General features: G+C 44.6%; 1 protein-coding gene across 3 annotated transcripts in view; it reads left to right on the top strand.

Moving 5' to 3' along the window:
• Window positions 1-23,776, top strand: part of SMYD1 (SET and MYND domain containing 1) — a 42,977-nt gene that overhangs the window by 17,510 nt on the left and 1,691 nt on the right. The window contains exons 3-8 of one of the 3 annotated variants that reach the window (XM_084860380.1): window positions 8,974-9,187; window positions 9,564-9,694; window positions 13,854-13,892; window positions 20,754-20,946; window positions 21,544-21,636; window positions 22,919-23,082. In XM_084860380.1, coding sequence (XP_084716506.1) covers window positions 8,974-9,187; window positions 9,564-9,694; window positions 13,854-13,892; window positions 20,754-20,946; window positions 21,544-21,636; window positions 22,919-23,082 — 834 coding nt within the window. The remainder of the gene's footprint in view (window positions 1-8,973; window positions 9,188-9,563; window positions 9,695-13,853; window positions 13,893-20,753; window positions 20,947-21,543; window positions 21,637-22,918; window positions 23,083-23,776) is intronic. The other 2 variants (XM_084860381.1, XM_084860379.1) reach the window with 2 other exon arrangements.

Raw genomic sequence — 23,776 nt, 5'->3', positions numbered from 1 at the left:
TAAAGATGGTGCTGGAAGATGGTGCTTCACTTTGCAGCATGCCAGCCTCCCAGCTATTGTTATTTTTTATTTTTAAAAATCTAACAATAAAAAGAAATCAGGATGGGCAGGGAATCTGGCAGGCACCCAGGAAGTTGTCTGCAGGCACATTTATGCCTACAGACACACATTGGGCCCCAGCGATAAACAAACAAAAACAATTTAGATACAAAACAAAATAAAAGACTGTAAAATCAAAAGCAGAAATACATACAACAATAAAACAAATCAAAACTCACAGCAATCCCAGAATTAAAATAGGATTTTAAAAGTGAGAACCCAAGCTACATGAATTATTTAAAAGGCCCACATGGAGAGAAAGGTCTTTGCCTGGCGCCAAAATCCTGCAAGGATGGTGCCAAGTGAACCTCTCCTCACCCACATTCACTGAGCTCTTCTTCAGAAATGATGGCTGCACCAATCAGCAGCCCACTTTCCCCCTACAAATTCCCCTGGGCTTGAGGCTGCCTCATGGCACAGCATCCTTCTCTGGGGCATTCTATCCCCAGAAATGCAGCTGGGCTGTGAAGAGCAGCCAAGCCAGCCTTTCATTTTAGGGGTGAAAGAAACACATCCTCAGCCACCTCCTGTTTAAAGGTAAGAATGCCACCACCCCTAAAAGTTTGCAGAATTAGCCTGACCCCCTGAAAGACACCAAATATCCCCCCACCTATACAGGGATCTAATAGTGACAGAGGAGGAGAAATGCCACTAGCAAGTGCACAGACTCCGCTTCTGCTGCAATCAAGAAAGACATCTTGATGCTTTCCGGTTTCCATCTTTTGCCTTTACCTTTTGCCTGTAGCTGCCAGGGTCAGCAGCTGGAATGGTGGAAACCAACATCCAGACTGATGCCTCGGGAGAGAAACACGTGTGCTCAACCCTGCTGGAAACAGCACCACCAGGAACCAGCCCACACTACAGCATTAGCTGAAAAAGATAAAGACCTTGAAAAGATGTCTGAGAAAAAAAGGGCTGAAGACTTGCCCCGCTTCCGCTCTATGACAGCCCCATTGATCTGCACCCTGGAGCAGACATCCTCTTTGAGAGCATCTACTCACTTCCTGTCCCCAAATGCAAAATCTTGCAGGAATACTTCCCCCAAAACAGGAATGGGAGTTTAATCTGAATATGTGCTCCTCCAGCTAGGGCACCTATTTTCTTTTTGGCCATAAAAAGGTGCAGTGTTATGCCTGTTATGACCCTGACCACGAGCGGTGGCCTGGATATGGAGGGGCCAGTTATGTGAGCCACTAGCACAGACAAGTGCTGGGCCTGGACCCTGGCAGTGAGCCTGAATCCAGCAACCAGGAGACACCTGCCCCGCCCAAAGGCCCCAGAGACTAGCCAGGATTTACTGAGATGCCAATATCCTCTTGCCCAAGGACCTCACACTCCACAGAGCCCGCTCCATAACACAGGCCAGGCCCCCAACGAGAAATAGGAGGGAGGCACTGGAGTGCTAGTGCTCAGGCCACAAGGTTCTCCCCTTAGGGTTTTCCATTCCACAACAAGAGGGTGGAGCCTCTGAGGGACATTCAGGCCTGGGATGTATTTAAGGGCCCACTGGCTGTTGTCTGCTTCCTGTGCTTTGTCCAGGGTCCCGAAAGATCTGTCTCTTACTGCCTTGTTTTCCATATTCACGATCGTGGAGAGCTCCCTGCATGCTTGTTTCTTGCCTCTCTCCAGCAGCCCCAGAATGCTTATTGGACCTGCGCCTCCTAACCCATCCATGAGCTTGGCCTCACCGAAATTAGACAACATCTCTTATATTGAGTAGTGGGAACTTAATCACCTCTTTATTAACAACTGTATCCCCAATTACGTATTTTTGAACACCTGCAAGGGATCCTAATGATATAGGGTGGGATATTAATGTAATAAATAAATAAATACATGCATACATACATACATACATACCAAGTTGGTTACAGAGGTGGACTTGTGAGGGCCCCACAACCTGGTGTGTATCTAGGATGAGGATGAATGGCAAACCATGTTCTGCTTGTGACATGGGCCATGGCCCTTTTGAGTATGCCATAATGCTGTTTGGTCTATACACAACCCCTGTAACGTCCAGATCTTAATGAACAATGTATTTATGCCTTTCTGAATTGATCTGAGGTTGCTTCTTTAGACAACATTTTGATTTCTACAACCTGGGAAGAGTATGGCCATAGTATATGCTTAATGCCTTCATCCTAGAATGGCTTCAGCAGCACCACCTTTCTTCAACATTAGAGAAATGTGCCTATGACCAGGAAGAGGCAGAATTCCTGTGGTACCTGATCTCTCCCTGTGGACTTTGAGTCCTGAAAGGTGAACAACCATCGCTGCATAGGCTTTGCCCTTAGACAGAGAAGGAATCCAGCACTTGTGGGTGACGGGGTTGCCAACTTGTACTACTGGTTTGGCAGCAACTTCTCTTGTGTCATTTCATCCATCACTGAACTCCTGAAAATGCAGGGCCATTTTCTCTGGAGTATTGCAGCACAGGAGCTGGCCAACCTACTGAGCAATGTCTTTACTTTCACCCTCATTTTGGTCCACCCACACTTTTAGGGCTAAGCCAAGGCAACCATTTGTGGTGTAAGGTGATGCATCGAGTCAGGTTGTGAAGGGTGTCGCATCCCAACACTAAGGGCTCCACAACCTCCTCCACTCACACCCCTTCTACCCCCAAACTGACCCCAGTCCATTTTTAGGTACAGGTCAACAAGCTGTTCTTAATCTTTAAACACTCAAAGAACTTGGGAGCCAGGTACCTCCAACTTCTCCCACATGAACCTGTTCAAACACTGAGATCATTTTCAGAGGTCCTTCTCCATGTCCCTTCCCCAAGCCTTTGGAGGAGAGGTAGGCAGTGACTTGAAATACAGCCATTTAACCATGGTGCCCCTAGAACACCCACCTCAGGAAAGACTGCCTGGGTCTGAGTTTGATGTCTTCGGGGCACCAGCTGAAGGCCTTTTTTTTTTTTTTTTAAATCACCAAGCCATTCTAGATCTTTTCATCCTTCAGTTTTTGTATTGCTTAATTGCTGCTGTTCTACTGTGGTTTATATTAATTGTGTTCATTGTTTTAACTTATTTGTAAGCCCCTCTGAGTGCCCTTCTGGCAAAAGTAGCAAGATATAAATGCCTTAAAGAACAATTGTTAGCCATTATGACTGCTCACTGGATTTAAATTTTGTTTGCCAAGTGATCAGAAAATCGCTGTTGGAGGTAAAGGGCGTAAGTTCCTAAAAAAAAAAAAAAGCTAGGGGATTTTTTTACTTTTCTATTGTCCACCATAATAAGTTATTAAAAAAATATGTAGATCCATATTAGGGTACTACCTTTATTAGGCCAAGTTGTACAGGACTCTTCATGAGGTCAGGTGGTAAACAAAGCAAAAGGGGGCAGGGAGGAAAAAAGTGGCTGGTATTGAAGCCATGTGACTGCATTTAGTCACAGTCTTAAGAGGGACATTTAAATTAGGGTCTACCGGGAGCTGTGAAGGTTTCAGGCTGTGCCTAGGACTGCTGGGATGAAGAACCAAACAATGGTTGCTCCCCCATTTTTAAAAATATAACATCCCGCTGTTACTTGGAACTGTCTCCATCGTTAGGTGAAATACATAGGTTCCTTGGAAAGAGAAGTAGGGAGAAACCAGACAGTTTTTATGTTAACTTTCTTTATGAGCATTATTTTTAAAGAGATTCCTCTGATGCTTAACTCTGAAACAAGTAGATGTTTCAAAAGCTACTTGAGCAAATTAATATTGTGGCAGAGTAAGAAATCAGAGGCAGATAGTTTAAGCCCTAGTCTGGAATTGCCATTTGCTCTCTGTCAGGTTTAGCCACTTCATTTATCAAGCATCCTATTTATAGGAGCCGGGTAAAAATACCCCATTGTGATACATGAGACAGGAAGGTATTGTGAGTTGCAATGGAAAATATGCTTCCAGCTAGAGAATTAGTCCTTCTGGAAGGTTGCCAACTCTGAGTGTATTTGTAGAAAAAATACAGCTGATTTCCCCCCCACTCTCAACCCCATCGAAAAGAAACTGCTTCGTTAGCAGGAGCTGCCCTAGAGATTGTGTCACCCCATGCAGCTGCATCCTACAGTCCAAGAGGTGAACCCTAGCTAAGAACATAAGAACATACGAAGAGCCACGCTGGATCAGACCAAGAGTCTATCTAGTCCAGCATTCTGTTCACACAGTGGCCAATCAGCTGTCAACTGGGAACCCACAAGCAGGGCATGAGAGCAACGGCACCTTCCCACCCATGTTCCCCAGCAACTGGTGTACATAGGCTCACTGCCTCTGGTAGTGGAGGTAGCACATAGCCATCAGCAGGACTAGTAGCCATTGATAGCCTTTTCCTCCAGGAATTTGTCCTACTCCCTTTGAAAGCCATCCAAACTGGTGGCCATCACTACACCCTGTGGTAGCGAATTCCATAGTTTAACTATGCGCTGTGTGAAGAAGGACTTCCTAGGTGTGTATGATCTGAGTGTTCCACCCCTGGATCTTCTGCAACATTGCAAGAGTTCCTGAGGATGCACTTCTCAGATTGTTCAGTGCTTGATTCCAGCACTGTCTGGTTCTGCAGCTAGGTTGTCCCATGAGCCACAGCATGCCATCCCCCCTGCCCCATAGACTGTGTCTACTAGAGCTTGCTTTGTGTTGTGTTTTTGTAGCCAGATCATTCCCAGTATGATCTTTGTTACTGCCCTATCACAAGCGGATAGACACAGAAAAGACAAAGAGCCTCATGGGATGCCATTGGAAGGTGGCTACTTCCTAAAGGGTTTTCCTAAAGGGTTCCTTGCTCCACTGCAAGCAGCAACTCTATTAATAGCTTAGCTGCCATTTTGTGACACCCACAATTCTCCAGACTTGGTATTGTTCTGGGACATTCGGGGCGGGGGGTGGGGATGTCAGCAGATGCACACACATAACCACACACAAAGTGGCAAAATGGCCCTCTTGGAATATAAACATAGGAAGCTGCCTTATACTGAGTTAGACCATTGGTCCATCTAGCCCAGCATTGTCAACACTGACTGGCAGTGGCTCTCCAGGGTTTCAGGCTGGATTGTTTCCTAGCCCTATCTGGAGGAGCTGGAGATTGAATCTGGGACCTTCTGCATACAAAGTAGGAGCCCCACAACTGAGCTACGGCCCCTCCCCACTATTTTGGGCAAGGGGCAAAATAAATGTTTGCATTTTCTCAGAAAAATCTCTTCTGAGAAATATCTAATTAGCTGAGCTCTAAATGATCCATACAAAAACATGAACGCTTCCATTGAAAAGCTCTTTTCTTGCTTTAGGATTAGACAACTTTAAAGAGCAGACAGGTCTATGAAGAACCATGAGCCATAGTCACTAAATGGAAACTCCATGTTCAGAGTAAAACTCTGAATGCCAAATGCTGAGGCCCAACATGAGGGAAGGCCTTTATGATCTGCTTATGGGAGGTATCTTGCTAGCCACATATGGGAAACAGTATGGACATATGCTAAAATCTACAGCTGTCAATCAATTAAAGATGTTTAGTGGATTCAATAATCTTTTAATTTAATACTAGGGATGTACGAAAGTCACTTACCTTTTCGCAGCTTGGCTTCGCGGTGGGGGGGAGGCGCTTCGCTTTCCCCCCCAAAGTTCAGGCGAAGCGGGGGAGGCTTCCCGCCTCGCCCGGCCGAAATTCAGGCCGGGGAGAAGCTCCCCGTCTCCCCGGCCGCGAAACAAAAAGTAAAAAAAAAAAATAAAGACCCCGTGATAGGCTACGTGACGATTTATGTAGCCTATCACGGCTAGATTTCCAAAGTCAGCCGTGATAGGCTACGTAAATCATCACGTAGCCTATCACGGGTGACTTTGAAAAGAGAAGAAAAAAAGCGCGTACGCAAATGGCAGCGGCCCATGGACGCCGCCATTTGCGTTCCTTATTTTGGCACGTCTAGTCTACGTAAAGATTTACGTAGACTATGGCAAAAATAAGGGCAACGCAAATAGCGTGCCCTTATTTTCGCCGTAGTCTACGTAAATCTTTACGTAGACTAGACGTGCCAAAATAAGGAACGCAAATGGCGGCGCCCATGGGCCGCTGCCATTTGCGTACGTGCTTTTTTTTTTTTCAAAGTCACCCGTGATAGGCTACGTGACGATTTACGTAGCCTATCACGGCTGACTTTGGAAATCTAGCCGTGATACGCTACGTAAATTGTTACGTAGCCTATGCACGGGTGGTTTTTTTTTTTTTACTTTAGCTTTTTTTCTTGCAATGGCGGCAGTGGCAGCCGGTCAGGAGACCGGCTGCCGCCCCTGCCCGCACTGAACTGCCGCCGAACCACCGCCGAACTGCCTCCGGGACCTGCCGCCGGGAGGGACATTCGCCAAAGGTAAGTCCCCTCCCGGGGGGGGCGGGGGGCGGAGAATTTCACCACCGATTTCGGGGGGCCGAATGCGTTGGCGCTCGGCCCCCCGAAGATTTGGGGAGAAATTCTCCGCCATCCCTATTTAATACATTTGCAAATTGCCAGATATGTGATTATAGGTGCCATTTTGAGATACGCAGCGAAGTGTAAGATCACTTTTTATATTACATTGTAGATTATCACTCATTGTCAGAAGGAAAGTCCACCTTTAATATTCCCCTTTTCTTTTCAGTCCCTGGGCCGATCTACATTGCGCCTGCCATCGCAATGAATTCGGTGTTCTGTCGGGTTAAACGCTCTCGCATTAAAACGTGATTATTCACACTCACCCATTTTCCCCGTTGCAGTGCTTCATCGAATGCACAAGCTCGGTTCACACTTGAGCGCTGTGCTGTTTTCCTGCTGTTTTCCTGTGCGTGCTTGTCTGATCTCGGATGCTAAGCGGGGTCAGCCCCGGTCAGTAGTTGGATGGGCGACCGCCTGGGAATCAGGCTTCCTGCACTGAGCAGGGGGTTGTTGTATCCCTTCAACTGAGACTAAGTTTTACCCCCTCCTATCCCCCTGCTCCGGATGTTTTTTAAAAAATTAAGGCGTTATCCTCACAGAATTGGGGCTTCTCCACAATGTTTTTTTTTTCTAATTCACGCATGATCGTCCAAGCTTTGACATTGTGAAGCTTCGCAACTTCGAATCTTTGGAAGATCATGCCTGAATTAGGAAAAAAAACATCGCAGAGAAGCCCCGATTCTGTGAGGATAATGCCTTAATTTAAAAAACACACATCCAGAGTGGGGGATGGGAGGAGGTAAAACTTAATCTCATTTGATGGACACTGAGCCCATAGAATCCCAGAGTAGTTCTGATTCTGAGGAAGAGCAGTCGCTCCTGGGAGAGCAGCGTGCTCCTCTTTTCCAGGGCCAACAGCTGATGGAGATTCCTCCCACCAGCATTCCTAGCTTAGATAGCAGTCCTGGGAGTGACAGAGTGCGGGAAGCAGACTTGATGGACGCACGACGCCGACGCAGAGAGCGGCGCCAAATGGAGGGCGCAGAAAGGAGGCGTAGTGCTCGTTTGGCGCGCAAACAACGACTGCGCCCAGAGGATCCAAGGGAAAAGGGGAGGGACTCTCCCTAGTCCTTAAGTTCAGGGGTCTGCCAGTAATTCCCTTTCAAACGGGGACCAACTGTTCCAAACTAGGGCATAGGTACTCTGCTGCTCATATCTAGTTGCTAATGGTAGAGTTGTTAAGTTATAAAAGAGGAATAAAGCTTTGAAAAGAATACCTTTGTCTGTGCCTGGACTTGGCTACTGGATTAGACTGAGAGAGGCCTCCAAGGAGCCCTTGACACCTGATTCCCAGGCAGTCGCCCATCCAACTATTGACTGGGGCCAACCCTGCTTAGCATCCAAGATCAGCCAAGCGCGCGCACATCCAGCCCTTTGCTTGTTGCTGAGGAAACGGGGGCTGCTGAGGAAGCTATGCGATTGGTAGCCAGAAGAAGACATGGGGCCGTCGAGAGCTGTGACTGGACAGGAGGGAAATACAAACACCGCTGCATATGGACAGGCGGGGCAGGGGACTACAACTGGATATGGTAGCGAAGGCAGAAAATCAAAGCACATTAAGGGGAAATACCGGGATATTAGGGTATTGAAAGCAGGAGCGCGGAAGTGGGAACTTCCAGTTCCAGTTTGAGGTGGCTACTGCGTAGTGTGAAAGGTGGGCGGTGAAACCTCATGGGAAGCAAAAAAAGGCAGTAAGTGTAGATCCAGCCTCTGAGTAACCAGGATTCAACAATTACACTCACCAGGCTTGTCATGGCGAGCGTGAGGAGTGAAGAACCTTCCTCCCGATGCTGAAGCTCAGCGGAGATCATCCCGGCAGTGACTTCCAGCCCTGCTCAGCTTCAGGTTGGGCAGCAGGCTCTGACCGCTGCCCCCCAGCATCAGCTTAAGCCCAAGGTCCCCACCCCACCCCCCTAGGGATGATGAGGAGAAGGCTTTCAGCCCCTGCTTGGCACTGTGGCTCAGAGCCCTGGCACAGAGCATCAGCTGAAGCGCCCACTCTCCCTGCCTCTGTTTCACACAGGGAGGGGGAATCTCCTTCAGCTGTTGCTAGGCATCACAGCTTGAAGCCCCTTCATTGAACAACAGCTGAACCCATAATGCTCCCTGCCTGCCTTTCCCTCAGGAAAGGTCTGGGGGGTGCCTTTGCTGTTGGGACCCTGAGAGGAAAGCAAAGAGAACCACAATAGCATCACATTAAAAAAAAAAATTGTGCCCTTAACTTGCAGCCATGCCAATTAAGAAATTCACTTATCAGTTAAACTGTTGGCCCTATCAACAAAAGCAGTAGTTGATCAATCTAGTATTGAAACTTCTTAAAGCTTGTAGTTTTGCTTATTACATAATTGTCCCACTCTTCAGAATAATAGAAAAGTAACCAGTTTTTGTTACTGATTCTCATTGATGCCCAGTGGATAAATATATATTTTTGGCCTACTAGGTTGGCTGCCCGAATCATGTGGAGAATAGAGAAAGAAGGAGGAGGCCTGACAGAAGGCTGTTTAGTCTCCATTGACAACCTGCAGAACCACGTGGAACATTTTGGAGAGGACGAGAAGAAGGAGCTGAGGATTGACCTGGAGAGTTTCCTAGAGTTCTGGCCACCTGAGAGCAAGCCATTTGGCATGCAGTACATCTCTCATATACTGGGTGTGGTATGTCCACCTAGTCATGCAGGCCTGGGCCAATAAAGGAAAAGCTATTTATTAGGGGTGGGGAGCCACAAAGCCCACTTTGTGGGCTCAGATTATGGGTCATCTCACCTCCACGATTTGGGCTGGCTTTGCCCCATTTTCTGAAGTTTCAAGCGTCATCTCTTTTGATTAGAATGAGAACATCTTCCAAATTTCAGACAAATAAGTGCAGGGGGATTTGTGTAATGGAAGCCTTTAAAGTTTGCAGGCTTTTGTTTTTAACAACAACACTGTCTGGGAAATAGAGTTGCCCCTGAGAATGCAGATGCTGGGTGTCCCTAATCTAGAAAACCCCATATCCCCTAATCTGTTTTGCGCTTATATTTTGTGAGAGCAGATAAACTGCAATGGTTTCACCCTGAGTGACCAACGGGGCCTGCAAGCAGTTGGCGTAGGCATTTTCCCCAACCTTTGCCTGGCAAATCATGACTGTTGGCCCAACTGTACTGTCATCTTTAACAACGGCAAGTAAGTACTTTCCTTCTCTGCAACAATCTGATGGAGTAATGTTGTCACTCTGAGCTGAAAGATTGCCTGAATCTGTTGATTGATGTTTAGGAGCTGCATAGAAATACATTTTCAGAGAATATTTAGTGTGAAGACTACTGCCATGGGTGTGAATATTTCTGTTGGTTTATGGCATTTCAGTGGAGCCTATTCTCTGATAATTCCCAGAAACAAAATGTGTTTAAAGATGGAAAACAGCAGGATCTACTGACAGGATCTACCGAGAAAGGGGCAGGATCTACTTGCCTGTATAAAGCGAATGGGAGCTGTCTGAGAGCATTACTGTACAGCTTCCATTTATTTTAATGCAGTTTGTTCCAGGAAACGTCCCTGTGGCTTTTGCTCAAAGTGAGTAATCTGGAGTATCAACAACCCTGCAGAACAATCATGGATCTTGACAGATAATTTAAAAATGGTTAAGTCTGATAATGTGAGCAAGCTCCAAAATGAAGCTACCAAATTTTATCCTTAAATACTTTGACTTGTATTTCCCCACAAAACCCTGTTCAGTTAATCTCTAATAAAATTTAGCTCCCTTTGAGCATGCATTTCTGATTTTGCAGCATTGCTACTCACAAAAACATTTTAAAGGTAAAGGTAAAGGTCGTGTCTGACTCTAGGGTGTGGTGCTCATCTCCATTTCTAAGCCGAAGAGCCAGCGCTGTCCGAAGACGCTTCCGTGGTCATGTGGCCGGCATGACTGAACACCGAGGTGCACGGAACGCTGTTACCTTTCCCGCCGAGGCGGTACCTATTTATCTACTTGCAATTTCTTGCTTTCGAACTGCTAGGTTGGCAGCAGCTGGGACCGAAGACGGGAGCTCACTCCGTCACGTGGCACTCGGGTCTCGAACTGCTGTCCTGCCAACTCGAACTGCTGTCCTGCCGACCTTCCAGTCTGCAGTTCAGCGTCTTAACCACTAAGATAAAGGCCATTGGGAGCTGTGTTCTTCCTAAAAACAGAGACGTGGCAACAATCAGGTTTTGAAAGAGCTGTTGCTAAACAGCCCTGGGACTCATGACAGAGACAGCAGGGTAAAAAAAGCATAACTGAAATGTCACCCTCTAACCCCCACCCCCACAACCCTCTCTTCACAGAGACTAGGCAAGAAGATGGTTGGCAGATAAACAATGCCATCATCAAAATCTCTACAATAAAGAGGAAGATGTTTGCACCTTCAACTTTTTTTTTCTAGAAGTATATTTTTATCCCATTAAGAAATCTCAAAACAGTCAGACTTACAAAAGAATATTACAACAAAAGTGGATCACAATATGAATAGAACAGCAATGGGGAAAAACATACTGGTTCACAAAGTAGACAAATATCGCATATCAAGTGCCAAATAAGGGCATTCGAAACAGCTTGATTTGGCTTGGCGATTCATCTAATTACTGCTATCAGAATATTGGTCCGTCCCAAATAGCACATTTATTAACGTCTTCCCCAGAACCAGAAGAGAACATCCACCAACTAGCATCAAGCCGCAGATCCCAAGTTCACCTTCTGAAGGCCTAGCCAAACGTATCACCCAAATGTGTGATGAAACAATTTGAGCAGCTTCTTTTTATGTGTTTGCTTTTATCAGAAAAGTGGTGTTGGGAGAGGTCTGTGCTGGGGTGATGGTGGTGGTTGCTCAATCCTGCCTACAGCTTCTCCAATCCAAAGTATTCCCAAACTGCTTCCCCCCTTCAAATGCACGTTTACCATCATAAACGCAGGACAGAATCCACAGGGGAGGGGATTTGTAGTGGAGAAGCAGCAGCCAGGGGAAGGGTTAAGGATCCTCTTCCCAGGTTGGTTCTGTGCTCCAAATGACTCTCTCACAAAGCAGCTTTTCTCTTAAAAACAAAAAGGGTGGTCGCCATTTTGTGGCGCACGTTTTTGTGTAACCTTTAGTTAGGCCCTCAACTTCCCTACACACCTCCCCCACAGCCATATTATCTCCTACTTTTTTCATACATATGTTTTTCAAGAGATGTTACCTTACTGGGAAGGTTAAGGTAACCTGAAGAAGATTTTACCAAAACGCATCAAGCATATTATTCTTCCATTAAGAAATATTTCTCAGTACCTTCTTTGTTGTTGCTGCTTCCTTAGTTTGGGCACTGCCCTTCTTTTCCCCTCCAGGTATTTCAGTCAGTCGATCCTTCTTCTAAACTGGGGTTGCCTGGAGGAGAGACCCATCCTTCTCCAGTTTAAGTGTGGAGACTGTCTTCGCAGGCCTGGACTGGAGGAGGGGCCTTTCCCAGTATTTGCTGCCCCCCTTCCCTCAGTGAGAAAGTCTGAAATCAAAGAGACTTGCTTGTAGGGTGATGGGGTAGAATGTAATCATAGCTGCCTGGAAGTAAGTTCCACTGTGATCACCACCACCTTGAGGGCCCTTGTGGTGGAACCGTGGGATCAGAGTAAATCACTGGCCCAGCAAGAGCACATCTGCCCCAAGATGCTCATTCAGGCCTGCTGAACCTGAAGGTTGAAGATCTAAACTGGACACCAGTATGGTGTAATGGTTCAAGTGTTGGACTGGGAGCTGGGAAATCCAGGTTCTAGTCCCCACTCGGCCATGAAGCTCACTGGGTGACTTTGGGCCAGTCATAGACTCTCAGCCCAATCTACTGCACAGGGTTGTTGCTGTGAGGATAAAATGGAGAGGAGGATTATGTATGCCGCCTTGGGTTCCTTGGAGGAAAAAAGGTGGGCTATAAATGCTGTTAAATAAATACATAAACTCGACTGATCTGCTCTTTGAATTGCAAAAGACTTGGATTTCCTCATAAAAGAAAGATGAAAATGAAGGACCACTATTTCTCTAGTAATTTCAAAGGAAAGTTCCCTTTTCACATTCCCCATAATTTTCAAACTTAGTTGTATTTATTATTTGTTTTAGGGGCAAAGGTGGTGAGTTATCCCCTTGACAATTACACAAAACCCAATAAATCATCGCTCTAAGCAAGTTGCTCACTGAATTCCCCCACCCTGCTCTCACTGGCCCTCATGTTTTAACAGCAGCCTGACACATCACACAAAGCAAATACACAGATACAGTTTTCCTAGCAGGACATCTATTTCAGAGCAGAAGGGAGTTTAGCCTGCTTAAATACCTGCAAGTCAGGCTGCTGTTAAAGGCACATTATTATTTTTTTCCACACTGCCTTTTAGGAGAAGCCCCCACAAGGCAGCTTACAATTTAAAAGGTTAAAACCAAAGTAATTGAGCAGAGCTTGCAACATATAATAAAAACAGATAAAATGAAATATAAAGGGCCAGTAATGAAATCAACAAAATGCTTGGCAGAATAAAAATACCTAGGGTCTGCTTAAAGGGAGAGGCACCTCTACAACCCATCAATAGCCTTGTAAGCTATACAGTCATAGAATCATAGAATAGTAGGGTTGGAAGGGGCCTATAAGACCATCTAGTCCAACGCCCTGCTCAATGCAGGAATCTAAGTCAAAGCATCCCTGACAGATGACTGTCCAGCCTCATCTTGAATGCCTCCAGTGTGGGAGAGCCCACTACCTCTCTAGGTCATTGGTTCCATTGTCGTATTGCTGTAACAGTCAGGACGTTTTTCCTGATGTTCAGCCAGAATCTGGCTTCCTTTCACTTGAGCCCATTATTCCGTGTCCTGCATTCTGGGCTGATCGAGAAGAGATCCTGGCCTTCCTCTCTGTGACCTTTCAAGTACTTGAAGAGCGCTATCATATCTCCCCTCAGTCTTCTCTTCTCAAAGCTAAACATGCCTAATACTTTCAGTCTCTCCTTGTAGGGCTTTGTTTCCAGTCCCCTGATCATCTTTGTTGCCCTCCTTTGAACCCTCTCCAGTTTGTCTGCATTCTTCTAAAAGTGTGGTGCCCAGAACTGGGCACAGTACTCCAGATGAGGCCTAACCAGTGCTGAGTAGAGGGGAACTAGTACTTCACGTTCATAAGAGAGAGTGTTCTGTCTTAGGACTCCAATTTGCAATTTGAGACGCATCTTTCCCTGCTGCCTTTGGTTTGGGCATGTCGCTTTAAAGCTGAATGCTAGCATTCGATATACTAAATGTATGGATTCCATTTGCTTTTTTAGTGTTTGTACCTCTGTAAAATTGCAGATGTCTGTTTTTTCTTTCAGTCATGAGGCTGTAAGATCATTGTTCCACACCCAGATGAGGTGGGTTGGTCTTGAAAGCATACTGCTCCCCCTTTGACCGCTCCCCCTCTCATCCTGCATCAACACCAAAGTCCTACAGGCAATAACAACCAAGCTTTAAAGAACCCTGTTAGTGCATCATTTCACTGTTTCTACCACCTCTATGCAAAGTCCCACTAAACCCAACCCTTCATTTTGTAATCCCTGCATTTTGTAGTGTATTACCAGTGGTGCAGGTAGGACTGGGCCTTGGGGCCAAAGTCCAGAGCCCTGCAGCCCAGGGGGGCTCAAATGACCACCCAGAGAACCCAGTGGTGTTGTTGTTCTAACGTATCAGGAATGTTCACTGTAAAGCATAAATAACCGTTGTGGAGATAGAAGATAAATGTTAGTTGTGTGTTTCACAACTGAAATAATACACATGGCCATCTAAAGCCCCCATCACCACCCCGATCATAATGTGCAGGGTCCAAGATTACCTAGCTGCACCACTGTGTATTACAGTTTTTAAAAGGATAATATTAATTATGACAATCATCCCCCTCCTTCTCTGACAAACCTGCCCACACACCTTAATGCCTGTTCCACCTTATCTTTCTGTCCTATCCTTTCAGCATGAGAGTCTATCATGGTAGTAGTTGCAACCCAAGTAAATCCAATGACCTTTTATATCACTAGCAGACATGATTGCCTGACACACTACATACTCTGATTTTGGCTGCATTGAATGCAATGGATTACAATGGCAAACTGTTTGGCACTGATTAAAATGACACATCAAATACTCTAACGGTATTGATTACAAAAGCCCTTGGTGTTGTATTTGAGCAGTACAATACCGGATGATGGTTTAGCTAGTTCCAAACCACAGGGTGGCACCTGTTTTGATTTGATGGCTTCCAAGCAAAGATCATTTTTCTTGGTGGATCCCCTTACTATATTTGGGACACAGTAGGTGTAGATTCCATGGGGACAATCCAGCCAAAGTTATGTACTTTTTTTTTTGGTAACTATCAGTGTTGATGAATTTTACATATTAACCCATAATACAATACATGTTAGCTTCCACTTACTTCAATGGGACATTTCAGCATATGGTTAATTCTCCCATTGAAATGGATGAGTGTGTGCTCATTTTGTATTCCTCTGATAATTGTTTTCACTGAAGAAACAGGGTGTGTACAGATGTATCTAAAAACAGAGGCTAGCATTTTTTTTCCCTCTCGGACTTGATTTTCTCCTGCCTTCACACTGCAGATGGCAGATATATTTGCCTCTGCTGTGAACACGGTTTTCCATTTTGATCCTCCCCACACGCTTCAGGTAGGCTGTTCACTTTTTTAAAAAAAACAAGAAAAAACTAATTGTTTAAGCGCAGTGCGCTTGTATGTTTAAAAAGCTGCATGGTAAGAAAGGATCATGACATCAAAGTCACTAACCAATCAATATGGTGCACAGATGAGTTCTCCTCCAGCTTGCAGAACCATTTTTCCCTAAGCTGTGCCCTGGGAAGGAACAGGTACACCTGATGACAATGTGTGGAGTGGGCTTCCAGCATACATCAACCACGTGTTTTTAACTATGTTTGTATGCACCCTAAGTGATAAATCTGATCATTCTTCATCACTTATTGGGGGCTTTCATTTTGAAAACACTGGAGATTTAAAAAATAATAGCTTTAGAATGTTCAAAGTAGTGCTGTGCCAAAAATTTGTCCCGCATTTTTTTCAACCATTCTCATTCAATTTGAGAGAGAAAAAAAATGCTTCCAAAAAGAAATTCAAAGGAGGAGAAATTTTGGAGACAGTCTCATGGGTTGCGTTTGGGGGTCTTGGGCTTACCTTACTTATGAGGTGGCTGAGAAATGTGCATGAGTGTCCTGTCTGTCATTGTACAGTAATCTCTGTGGCAGCCTATAGCCTCCTTGCCTTCCTGCACTTCAGTTAAAGCCATCGTGAGGAAGATAACATGAGGCAATTCCTCCCATGGGCCTTTTTCAGTTCAGAAAGTGCAGGTGGCCTGGGAGGCTGCAGAGCAATGGAAAGATGTGTAATAGAGAGAGAAAACACACATAGTGCCCTTGACCACCTCACAGTGATTAGGTACGCTCAAAAAAGAAATTCGAAATTCTGCCTCAAAAAAGTAGAAGGCTCAACACAGTTGATGCTGTTGCCACCTACAGAAGCAGTACAATAAACCAAAAACTCTTGGGGAAAAAGAAAGAAGCTGTGCTACAACTCCTGCCAATAGTGAGCCCTATCTGTGAGAAACTGTTGGAGAATTTCTCCTCTCCTAGGAGAAATACAGTGGAATTGCCCCCCCACAAATAGGCTGGAGAATTTTGAGAGGCCATTTGTGCACAGCTCTAGTTCAAAGCACTTCACTTCCACCGTCTCAGTAATCCTTACAAGACTCTTGTAAGGTTGGTCAGTGTTATTATCATCGCCATATTGCAGAAGGGGGCTGAGAGACAGTGGTTTGCCAAAAGCCACCTAGAAAGTTTAGGTGAGATTTGAACCAGGAACTTCCTGCTTCACTTTTCAGTCTCTTAGGGCCTAACTACCCATTACATAGTAGTAGAGTAGCAGTCCCCTTAAAAAAAAAAAAAGTCTTAAAGCCACAGCTGTATGTATGGGAAGAGAAGAGGGGAATAAGATTGTGGCAGTGGCATTGGAGGGAGAGGAATTTAGCCCTTTCCATATGCTTTCTGCAGATAGAAATAGCAGCATCAGGTGAGTGGTCTCAGTTGGGGAAATGGTGTGCGTTGGGGGAAGGGTAACCCCACCTTCAGCCCTGCTGCACTGATCCAATACACCCTCCCTCCCCAATATAGCTGCTCTAAAATAAAATATTACAAGATTGGACAATTCAATCACAGCTCTCCTGTGTAACATGTAGTGTGGCTCTTAGCTGCTACACTGCATTAGATCACAAATAAATAATCACTGTAGTTTAAAAGGGTACAATGTATCCTTGGGAGTTTCATATTCAAAACAAGCAATTTCTCCCAACTTTGAAAGCTGAAATTATGCAGTATTTGCTACCTGGAATAACAATGATTAGTCAAATTCAGTCTTGTTCTGCTTTAATTTGCATGCAGGTTCTTTCTGTTTACTTGTCCTTTGTAAAATAAATTAAGGATTTTATTATTTCATTTAAAGTCTTGTAAAAAAAAAAAAACACCTTCAAGGAACTTCTGATGGCATCCCTTTAAGTAGCAAGAATTATATATTCATACAGTTCTTGCATTTTTTAGATATGTAGAAGAGTGCCAGTAGTTTTGCATGGTTAAAAGAACTGTGTATTTATTTCTTTTTTAAGGACATGCTTTTGAATACCAGGAGATGAATTGAGGGCCAGTTTATATAGTCAGCGGAATCAAGCACCTGCAGCAACAAGTGGTACAGACTAAAGAGGGGATAACTGGCAACAGAGGGGGGCATGCTCTCTCTGTTGCAGGCAGGCCAGTCAGATTGCTTGACTAATTCCACAGCATGAAATTATGTGCTCAGAAGTGTGGTTTCAAGCTGTGGGTTTGTCTGGGCTGGCCAGCCAGCCAGTTTATGGGAGGGAGTGAACCCCACTGCAAATGTAAGGAGTTTTTGATTGCAAAGATATGGGGGAGGGCAGACTGGTAGAGTGGGGCAGGGCAAGAGGGCTATGGAGACTTTCTGGGGTTTTCTGAACATTCCTAGCAAATAGTTGCAACATCCTTGGGATTTGTTTTAGTATTTGCCAGAAAGTTCTCAAAAACCAGATGGCTTAAAGGGAAGCAGGGGGTTGTTTCTACATCTGTAGTACAGGCCAAGAAAAGTTCTGCCCCTTGATTCAGCTGGTTGTCTAAAATGCCCCTTAATGGCAGATATGGCATGGTTGAAAGCTTCTTGAATCAAAGAGTCTTCACAACTGATACTAAGAGCACATTATTGTTTATTTAAGTGTGTGTGTGTGTTTAACTATATTGTAGATATAGTTAATGTGGCATGTAAAGAAACATTCTTTTAAATAAGTTAACTTTCTATTAGAAAGTTGTGGTTGAATTTGATTGCTCTGGCAGATGTGCATTATCTTGTTTCTGTAAATGGACATGACCAGAAAGACGTGCATTATTGGTCTTCCAATCAATGACTAAGGGCCTAATTAATTGTTCTGGGCTAGCACTGCTGAAACTAAGCTGGTACAGATCTGATCAATGCCTGTATAGGCGCTTCATGCATGCTGCTTGGAGCTTTTCAAAGAAAAGCAGATTATCTAAGCATAATTTTTTTAAAGGTATTTGAATGCAACATTGTTGGAAAGACTGCTGCTGAAAATATCTGTCTTCAAACATTCATAATTGGGTTGGTTTTACATCATTCTGCCAACTAGGGGAATTCCAAAACTTAAGTGTCCCTAATGAAATGGCCATAGAGGAGAAGAAGGTTGGAGTGGTAGCACCTATGGGTCTTTGCAGCAACCCAATGATGTGCTAATATTGAAATCTTTACTTTCCAAATCTTTCAAAACACATTCTTGCTTATGGATGATATGATACAAGTGCGTGTTCATATTTTTCTACTTGTTCCGCCCTTGAGCAATGAAAACAATAGCCCAAATGCTGGTACTCCCATCAGGACAATCTTTTGCCTAAGCATTTCACATATGTTATCCCAGGCCTGATTCAGCGGGCCTACAGAATTATCTGAAGGCCCATATGTTAAACTTCTCAAGCTAAAAGGGTCTGTCCCTGAGCAATGCCTGAATAGAGACTACCTGTGAGCCATGTGCAAGCAATTCTGAGCTCCTTGGAGGAGCAGCTGGGCGCTAATATAATAAACTAATGGTATCCTTACGGTGAACCTGTTGCCCAACCCCACAAACAGGTGTGGTATTGGTTCGACTACTTACCATATAATCCATCTGATCCAGATATTACTGTAGGCCTGTGGAGCTCTGACCATATGGAAGTGATTTTTCAGTAATAAGCATGTCACAACACTATCTTCAGCTGAAGTTCTGGTTGAAGGACAATGAGGAAATGATGCTGAAAGTGAAAGGGAAAAATGAGAAACCAAACACTAGGAATTATATATCCATGCCTGTAATATTATAGTGAAGGCTGTGGCTGTGTATGCTATATAGTGCAGCAAAAAAAGAGAAAGCTTTTAAAAAGAAAGGAACAATTATAGCCCTTGTCATTGTGAGAAAGTTGTCAGCTTTCTAAGAATCCCAGCATTCATTAAAAAAAAAAGTTTCTAGCCCTTGTAGTTGTGAGAACTTACTCGAAACTGGGCAATGCATGCAGAAATCTTAGTGGTTGCAGAATAAGATTTCCCACATGGCCAGAGAGCAGGGCTACAGCAATACTCTGTACAGATGTGTGCCTTTCCCCTTGACTAGCAGAAACAGGACAAGCATACAGAATAGGAACACTGTGCACTATAATCATGCAAAATAAGAGAGACAATAAAAAATTACTAGATTTGCATAAATTTATACAGGGTTGTCAAATCCAGCTTTTCTCATTACAAAAGTTACCCCGGTGCAGAATTTTCGTTTTGTGCACAGGATACGCAGTTTTGGGAAGCATCCCCTTAAGTCCAGACATCATTGAAGGCAGATAGACCCTTAAGGGGAGTCATTCCTAATTTTTGTCAGTGGAATCCCATAAGGCAGTCAGTGTTGTTTATCTTGTGCTGCCTCTTTGCTTGTTTGAAACCAGGACAGAGCAGGGATGTGCGAATCAGCAAAACATGAGTTTGCTGAAGTCCTCCAAATTCTGTCTCGAAACCTGTTCCGACTTGAATCCATATCAGATTGTGAGCTTTGTTCTTTTCTTTTCATGTGTGTAATGAGTTGGCTGGTGAGCAGAACATGTGGATTCCACAGTTCCCAAAATGTATTAAGTCTTGTATGTTTAACTTAACCAGCAGTTTATGGTTAAGAAAGCAGGCCTTTAACACAGGTTGGTAATTCACAGCCTGCCTTGAAACTGTTTATGCCAGCTAAATTATGTCATTCTGAAGGAAGAGATGAGGGTGAATGGCCTTGAATCTCACAGAATTGTTGGGAGACTCCCCCACGGGCCCCACCCAAAAGGCAATAAGATTCCCAGGCTAAAAGTTTTGAGAACCTTTGGGGTAGGAGAGAAGCCCCCAGTCTCTTGTGTGTGTGTTGGCCTGTTGGTGAGAGAGAGGAGGGGGAGAGGCATTGCTCATGGGCTAGAAGGAGGCATCTAGCAGAGAAGCTTATAAGATCCAGTTTGCTGGCCTGCCCTTTGGTCTCGCCCAAGGAGGAATATGCATGCTACCGGCCTAGAGAAACTTGTGGTCCTGCGGAACAGCTTCCCCATCTGTCTTGGGGACTCAGATAGACATATCAGCTTGTGACAAGAGTGCCTTCTTTGTCAACTGAGGGGAGGTGTGAACTTTCTTTGTATGTGCATATTCTGCATTCATTTTCTATCAATAAACTGTCATCTTTTTGGACAAGTGGCTTGTTTCATCTTGGTGATCAAAAGAATCTAACTGATGACTGGGACCTGACAGAATCAGAACCCGAACCCAGATCCAACACAGCATGAAAATCTGTGTGTATTTTAATGTGTATGTTTCCAAATGTACACGTCAGTTGTGTGCGCCTTTGAAATGTATACATTCTTCTCCTGTTGATTAAAGCATATTTGTACACATTTTTCAAAAGTATGCATTTTTTCATGCACATTTTTCAAATGTACACATGCTGTTGAATGCATTTTTCTTGGTCCACAAATCACATTGCAAGCTCAGAAATGTGTGGATTTTGACCACAGATTGGATCTGAGTCCATGTTTGGTCCAGAAGATGCATACTGGGTAAATCTTGATCAAAACTGAACTGAAACAAATGTCTCATGCATCCCTAGGATAGAACTGCGTGCATTGGGTAAGATCTCTGCAGGGGAAGAGCTGACTGTTTCCTACGTAGACTTCCTCAACGTCAGTGAAGACAGAAAGCAGTTGTTGAAAAAGCAGTATTATTTTGACTGTACCTGTGAGCACTGTCAGAAAGGAATCAAAGATGACCTGATGTTGGCTGTGAAAGAAGGGAATGAAAAGGTATGTGGTTGACAGTGAAGGCAAGGTGTTGACTCCAGGACATTTCCAAATGTGAGCCTCAGTGGTACACATCCAGTTTCAGTCAGGAATTTGACAAGGAAGTACCAAAATGCAGTCTGCTAGTTTTCTGTGTCTCTGAGCACGTGGCTAGAGTTGCTGATGAAATCCATCCAGGGCTGTCATTTTTAGAGTTTCCACCTTTACTGAACCCTTTCCACTCTGATTTGCTTGCTGAGAAACCTCTGTGCATTACAAAGAACCTAGTTAAGCAACCAGTTTTCCAGGAAAGCTTGTCCATCGTTACTTATCATTTCATTGAGGAAGCCCTGATAAGTTTCCAAGGAAACCAGCGGCTCCCCATTGGCCATGCTGGCTGGGGATGGTGGGAGTTGTAGTCCAACACTTCTGGAGGGTGCCAAGTTGGGGAAGATGGTGTATATAATGGGGAGTGGCACTGATCCCACTAATGTTGATCATATTTTTCCTGACATTTTGCTAATAAGAGGGTAACTGGCCTTGCCAACTGGATGCTTTTGAGGGAGTCTGAAAAGGCAAGAGAAAGAAGCAAAGATCCATTTTTCCCCTTGCCTCTTGCAGCCATCCCAGGAAGTGGTAAAGGGCATCATCCAGTTCTCCAAGGACACCATGGAAAAAATTGAGACAGCTCGTTCAGATGGGATATATCATGAAGTAAGTCACAGAAGGCAGGGCCCTCTGCTTTTCCCCACTTCCTAATGTTTTGAGGGGGTACAGAGCAATCTTTTCCCATGTACATGTCACTTTACAGCTAGGGGACATGGAAGATATATTGGAGTTGTCTCTTTTTAAAATGTTATTTTCACACTGTCAGTTTGTTCACTCTCCCATTTGCCCACCTGAAAGATGGTTCTCATTGACTGGGGGGAAGCAGTGGTAGAATACATGTAAAGGATCACTTAGTGCTCCAGTCCAGTGACAAGTCTGGATCTAGGAACACCCACAAACTATGTACCTGACCTTTAGGGGGAGTGCAGCCCTATCCCAGAACAGGTTTAACTGTACCTGCACTGTTATACAATCCCTGACCAACGGTACCTTGTCTGGATTGACCTTCAGTTTATTGGCTCTCATGCAGACCGTCACCTTATTAAATAAAGCTTATTTAGATGTAAAGGAGAAATAGAGTTGGATGTCAGCAGCAAGTAACAGAAGGTTACGAGGCCCAGAATCAGTATATGTATTGCTCACAACTGGATTGCAGCTATGATGAGCAGCATTTTCCCCAGATGTGGGAAAACACACCTTGAGAGAACCTCTTTTTTTTCCTCCCCAAAATGCCCTTTTGAGGGTGACACTTTTCTTTGGGCCATATGGCCAGTTAGGATCTGGGGGGTCAGGCTTATTTTCACTTGTAGATTTAGTACCAACTAATGAAGAAATTAGCTTTGACGCTGGCCCTTCTAAAACTTCTGGCAATTAACCAAGGTTGGGAAGCAGGAAAGGAATATGTCAAGAGGTGTAAGGGCTTTCAGAAGACAGAGTTATAAGACCTCCTTGATGTACTATGGCTTCCTGAACTGGCATTCATCTAGTGCTGCCTTCCCCAACCTAGTAGCCTCCAGATATATTTTGACTACAATTTCCATCATCTTCAGCCAGCAGCATGCTGGCTGGGGATGATGAGAGCTGTAGTTCAATACATCTAGAGGATGCCATGTTCAGGAAGGCTGATCTAGCATGATCTCATACTGTCTGTTTGGAATGTATAGTTAGTGTATCAACATTGTGCCAAAAAGAACTTTCTTCTTCAGTTATTTCTGATGAGCAGTGGGATATTTTGAATACGTGAAGTACGTGGTTACTGAAACAGGCTATCAAAGTGTCCCCAACTCCCCTGTGAAATTGTATGTTATATCACAGCTCTGCACTGCAGAGACAGACTATTCTGTCATGTTCCTCTCTTTCTTGATTTTGCTCTCTATGCTTGTCCTAGGTTGTAAAGCTGTGTCGAGAGTGTTTGGTGAAGCAGGAACCTGTGCTGGGAGACACAAATCTTCACTTGCTCCGGATCCTCAGCATCTTGTCAGAAGTTCTCTCTTACCTCCAGCTCTTTGATGAGGCAGCCGGTTACTCAAAACGGATGGTGGATGGTTACATGTATGTGACAAAACTCCCATCTTTTCTTGTCTCTTCAGTAATACAATTAGTATATCCAGTAACTCTTATTTTTATTTAAATACACTATCCACAATTGAGACAGGGTGTGTGTGACAGAGAGAGGGAGGGAGGGAGGGAGGGAGAGGCCGACCTTCATTTATATGGAAGAAAGTAACATAGTCTACTCAGGGGCACTAACAGTGTGGGGACTAACCTGTCTCATGCTTCTGGTGACTTCAGAGTCTGGAGTAGGAGGCAGGCTTCCTTCCCCCTCTAACTGCTTCCCAGATTGAAGCCTTTCTACTTAATCCCATACAAATTAATGGGAGCCATTGTTGAAGATTAAGTCTGTCCTCGAATACCCCTGTCTTTTATTCCCTTTTTGTTCATAGTGGTTCCTGCCATAGAAGCCCCATTCCTAGAACTTCCTAGGAAATGTTCTAGGAAAGGACAGTAGCCTTCAGGCACTGCTTCTAAGATGCTCTGGGGATGCTCTAGGAATAAAGCTTCTATGGCAGGAACCATAGAGTCCATTCCTACAGTGTTTTTCCTTTTTCTGTTTTTTTTTTTTTTCCTGGGGGATTTGGGGGCTGCCTGCAGGGCCCACTTTTTGCACCCCTGGTCCAAAGGCATGACATGATGCAGCAATCTCACTGATGGGAGACTATCTGGGAACCCCCATGTATGCCATCTT

Source organism: Heloderma suspectum, chromosome 5, assembly GCF_057233095.1.
Source record: "Heloderma suspectum isolate Gila_16-S chromosome 5, 16-S_ref, whole genome shotgun sequence".
Lineage (NCBI taxonomy): Eukaryota > Metazoa > Chordata > Lepidosauria > Squamata > Helodermatidae > Heloderma > Heloderma suspectum.
This window is presented reverse-complemented; position numbering and strand designations above follow the sequence as displayed.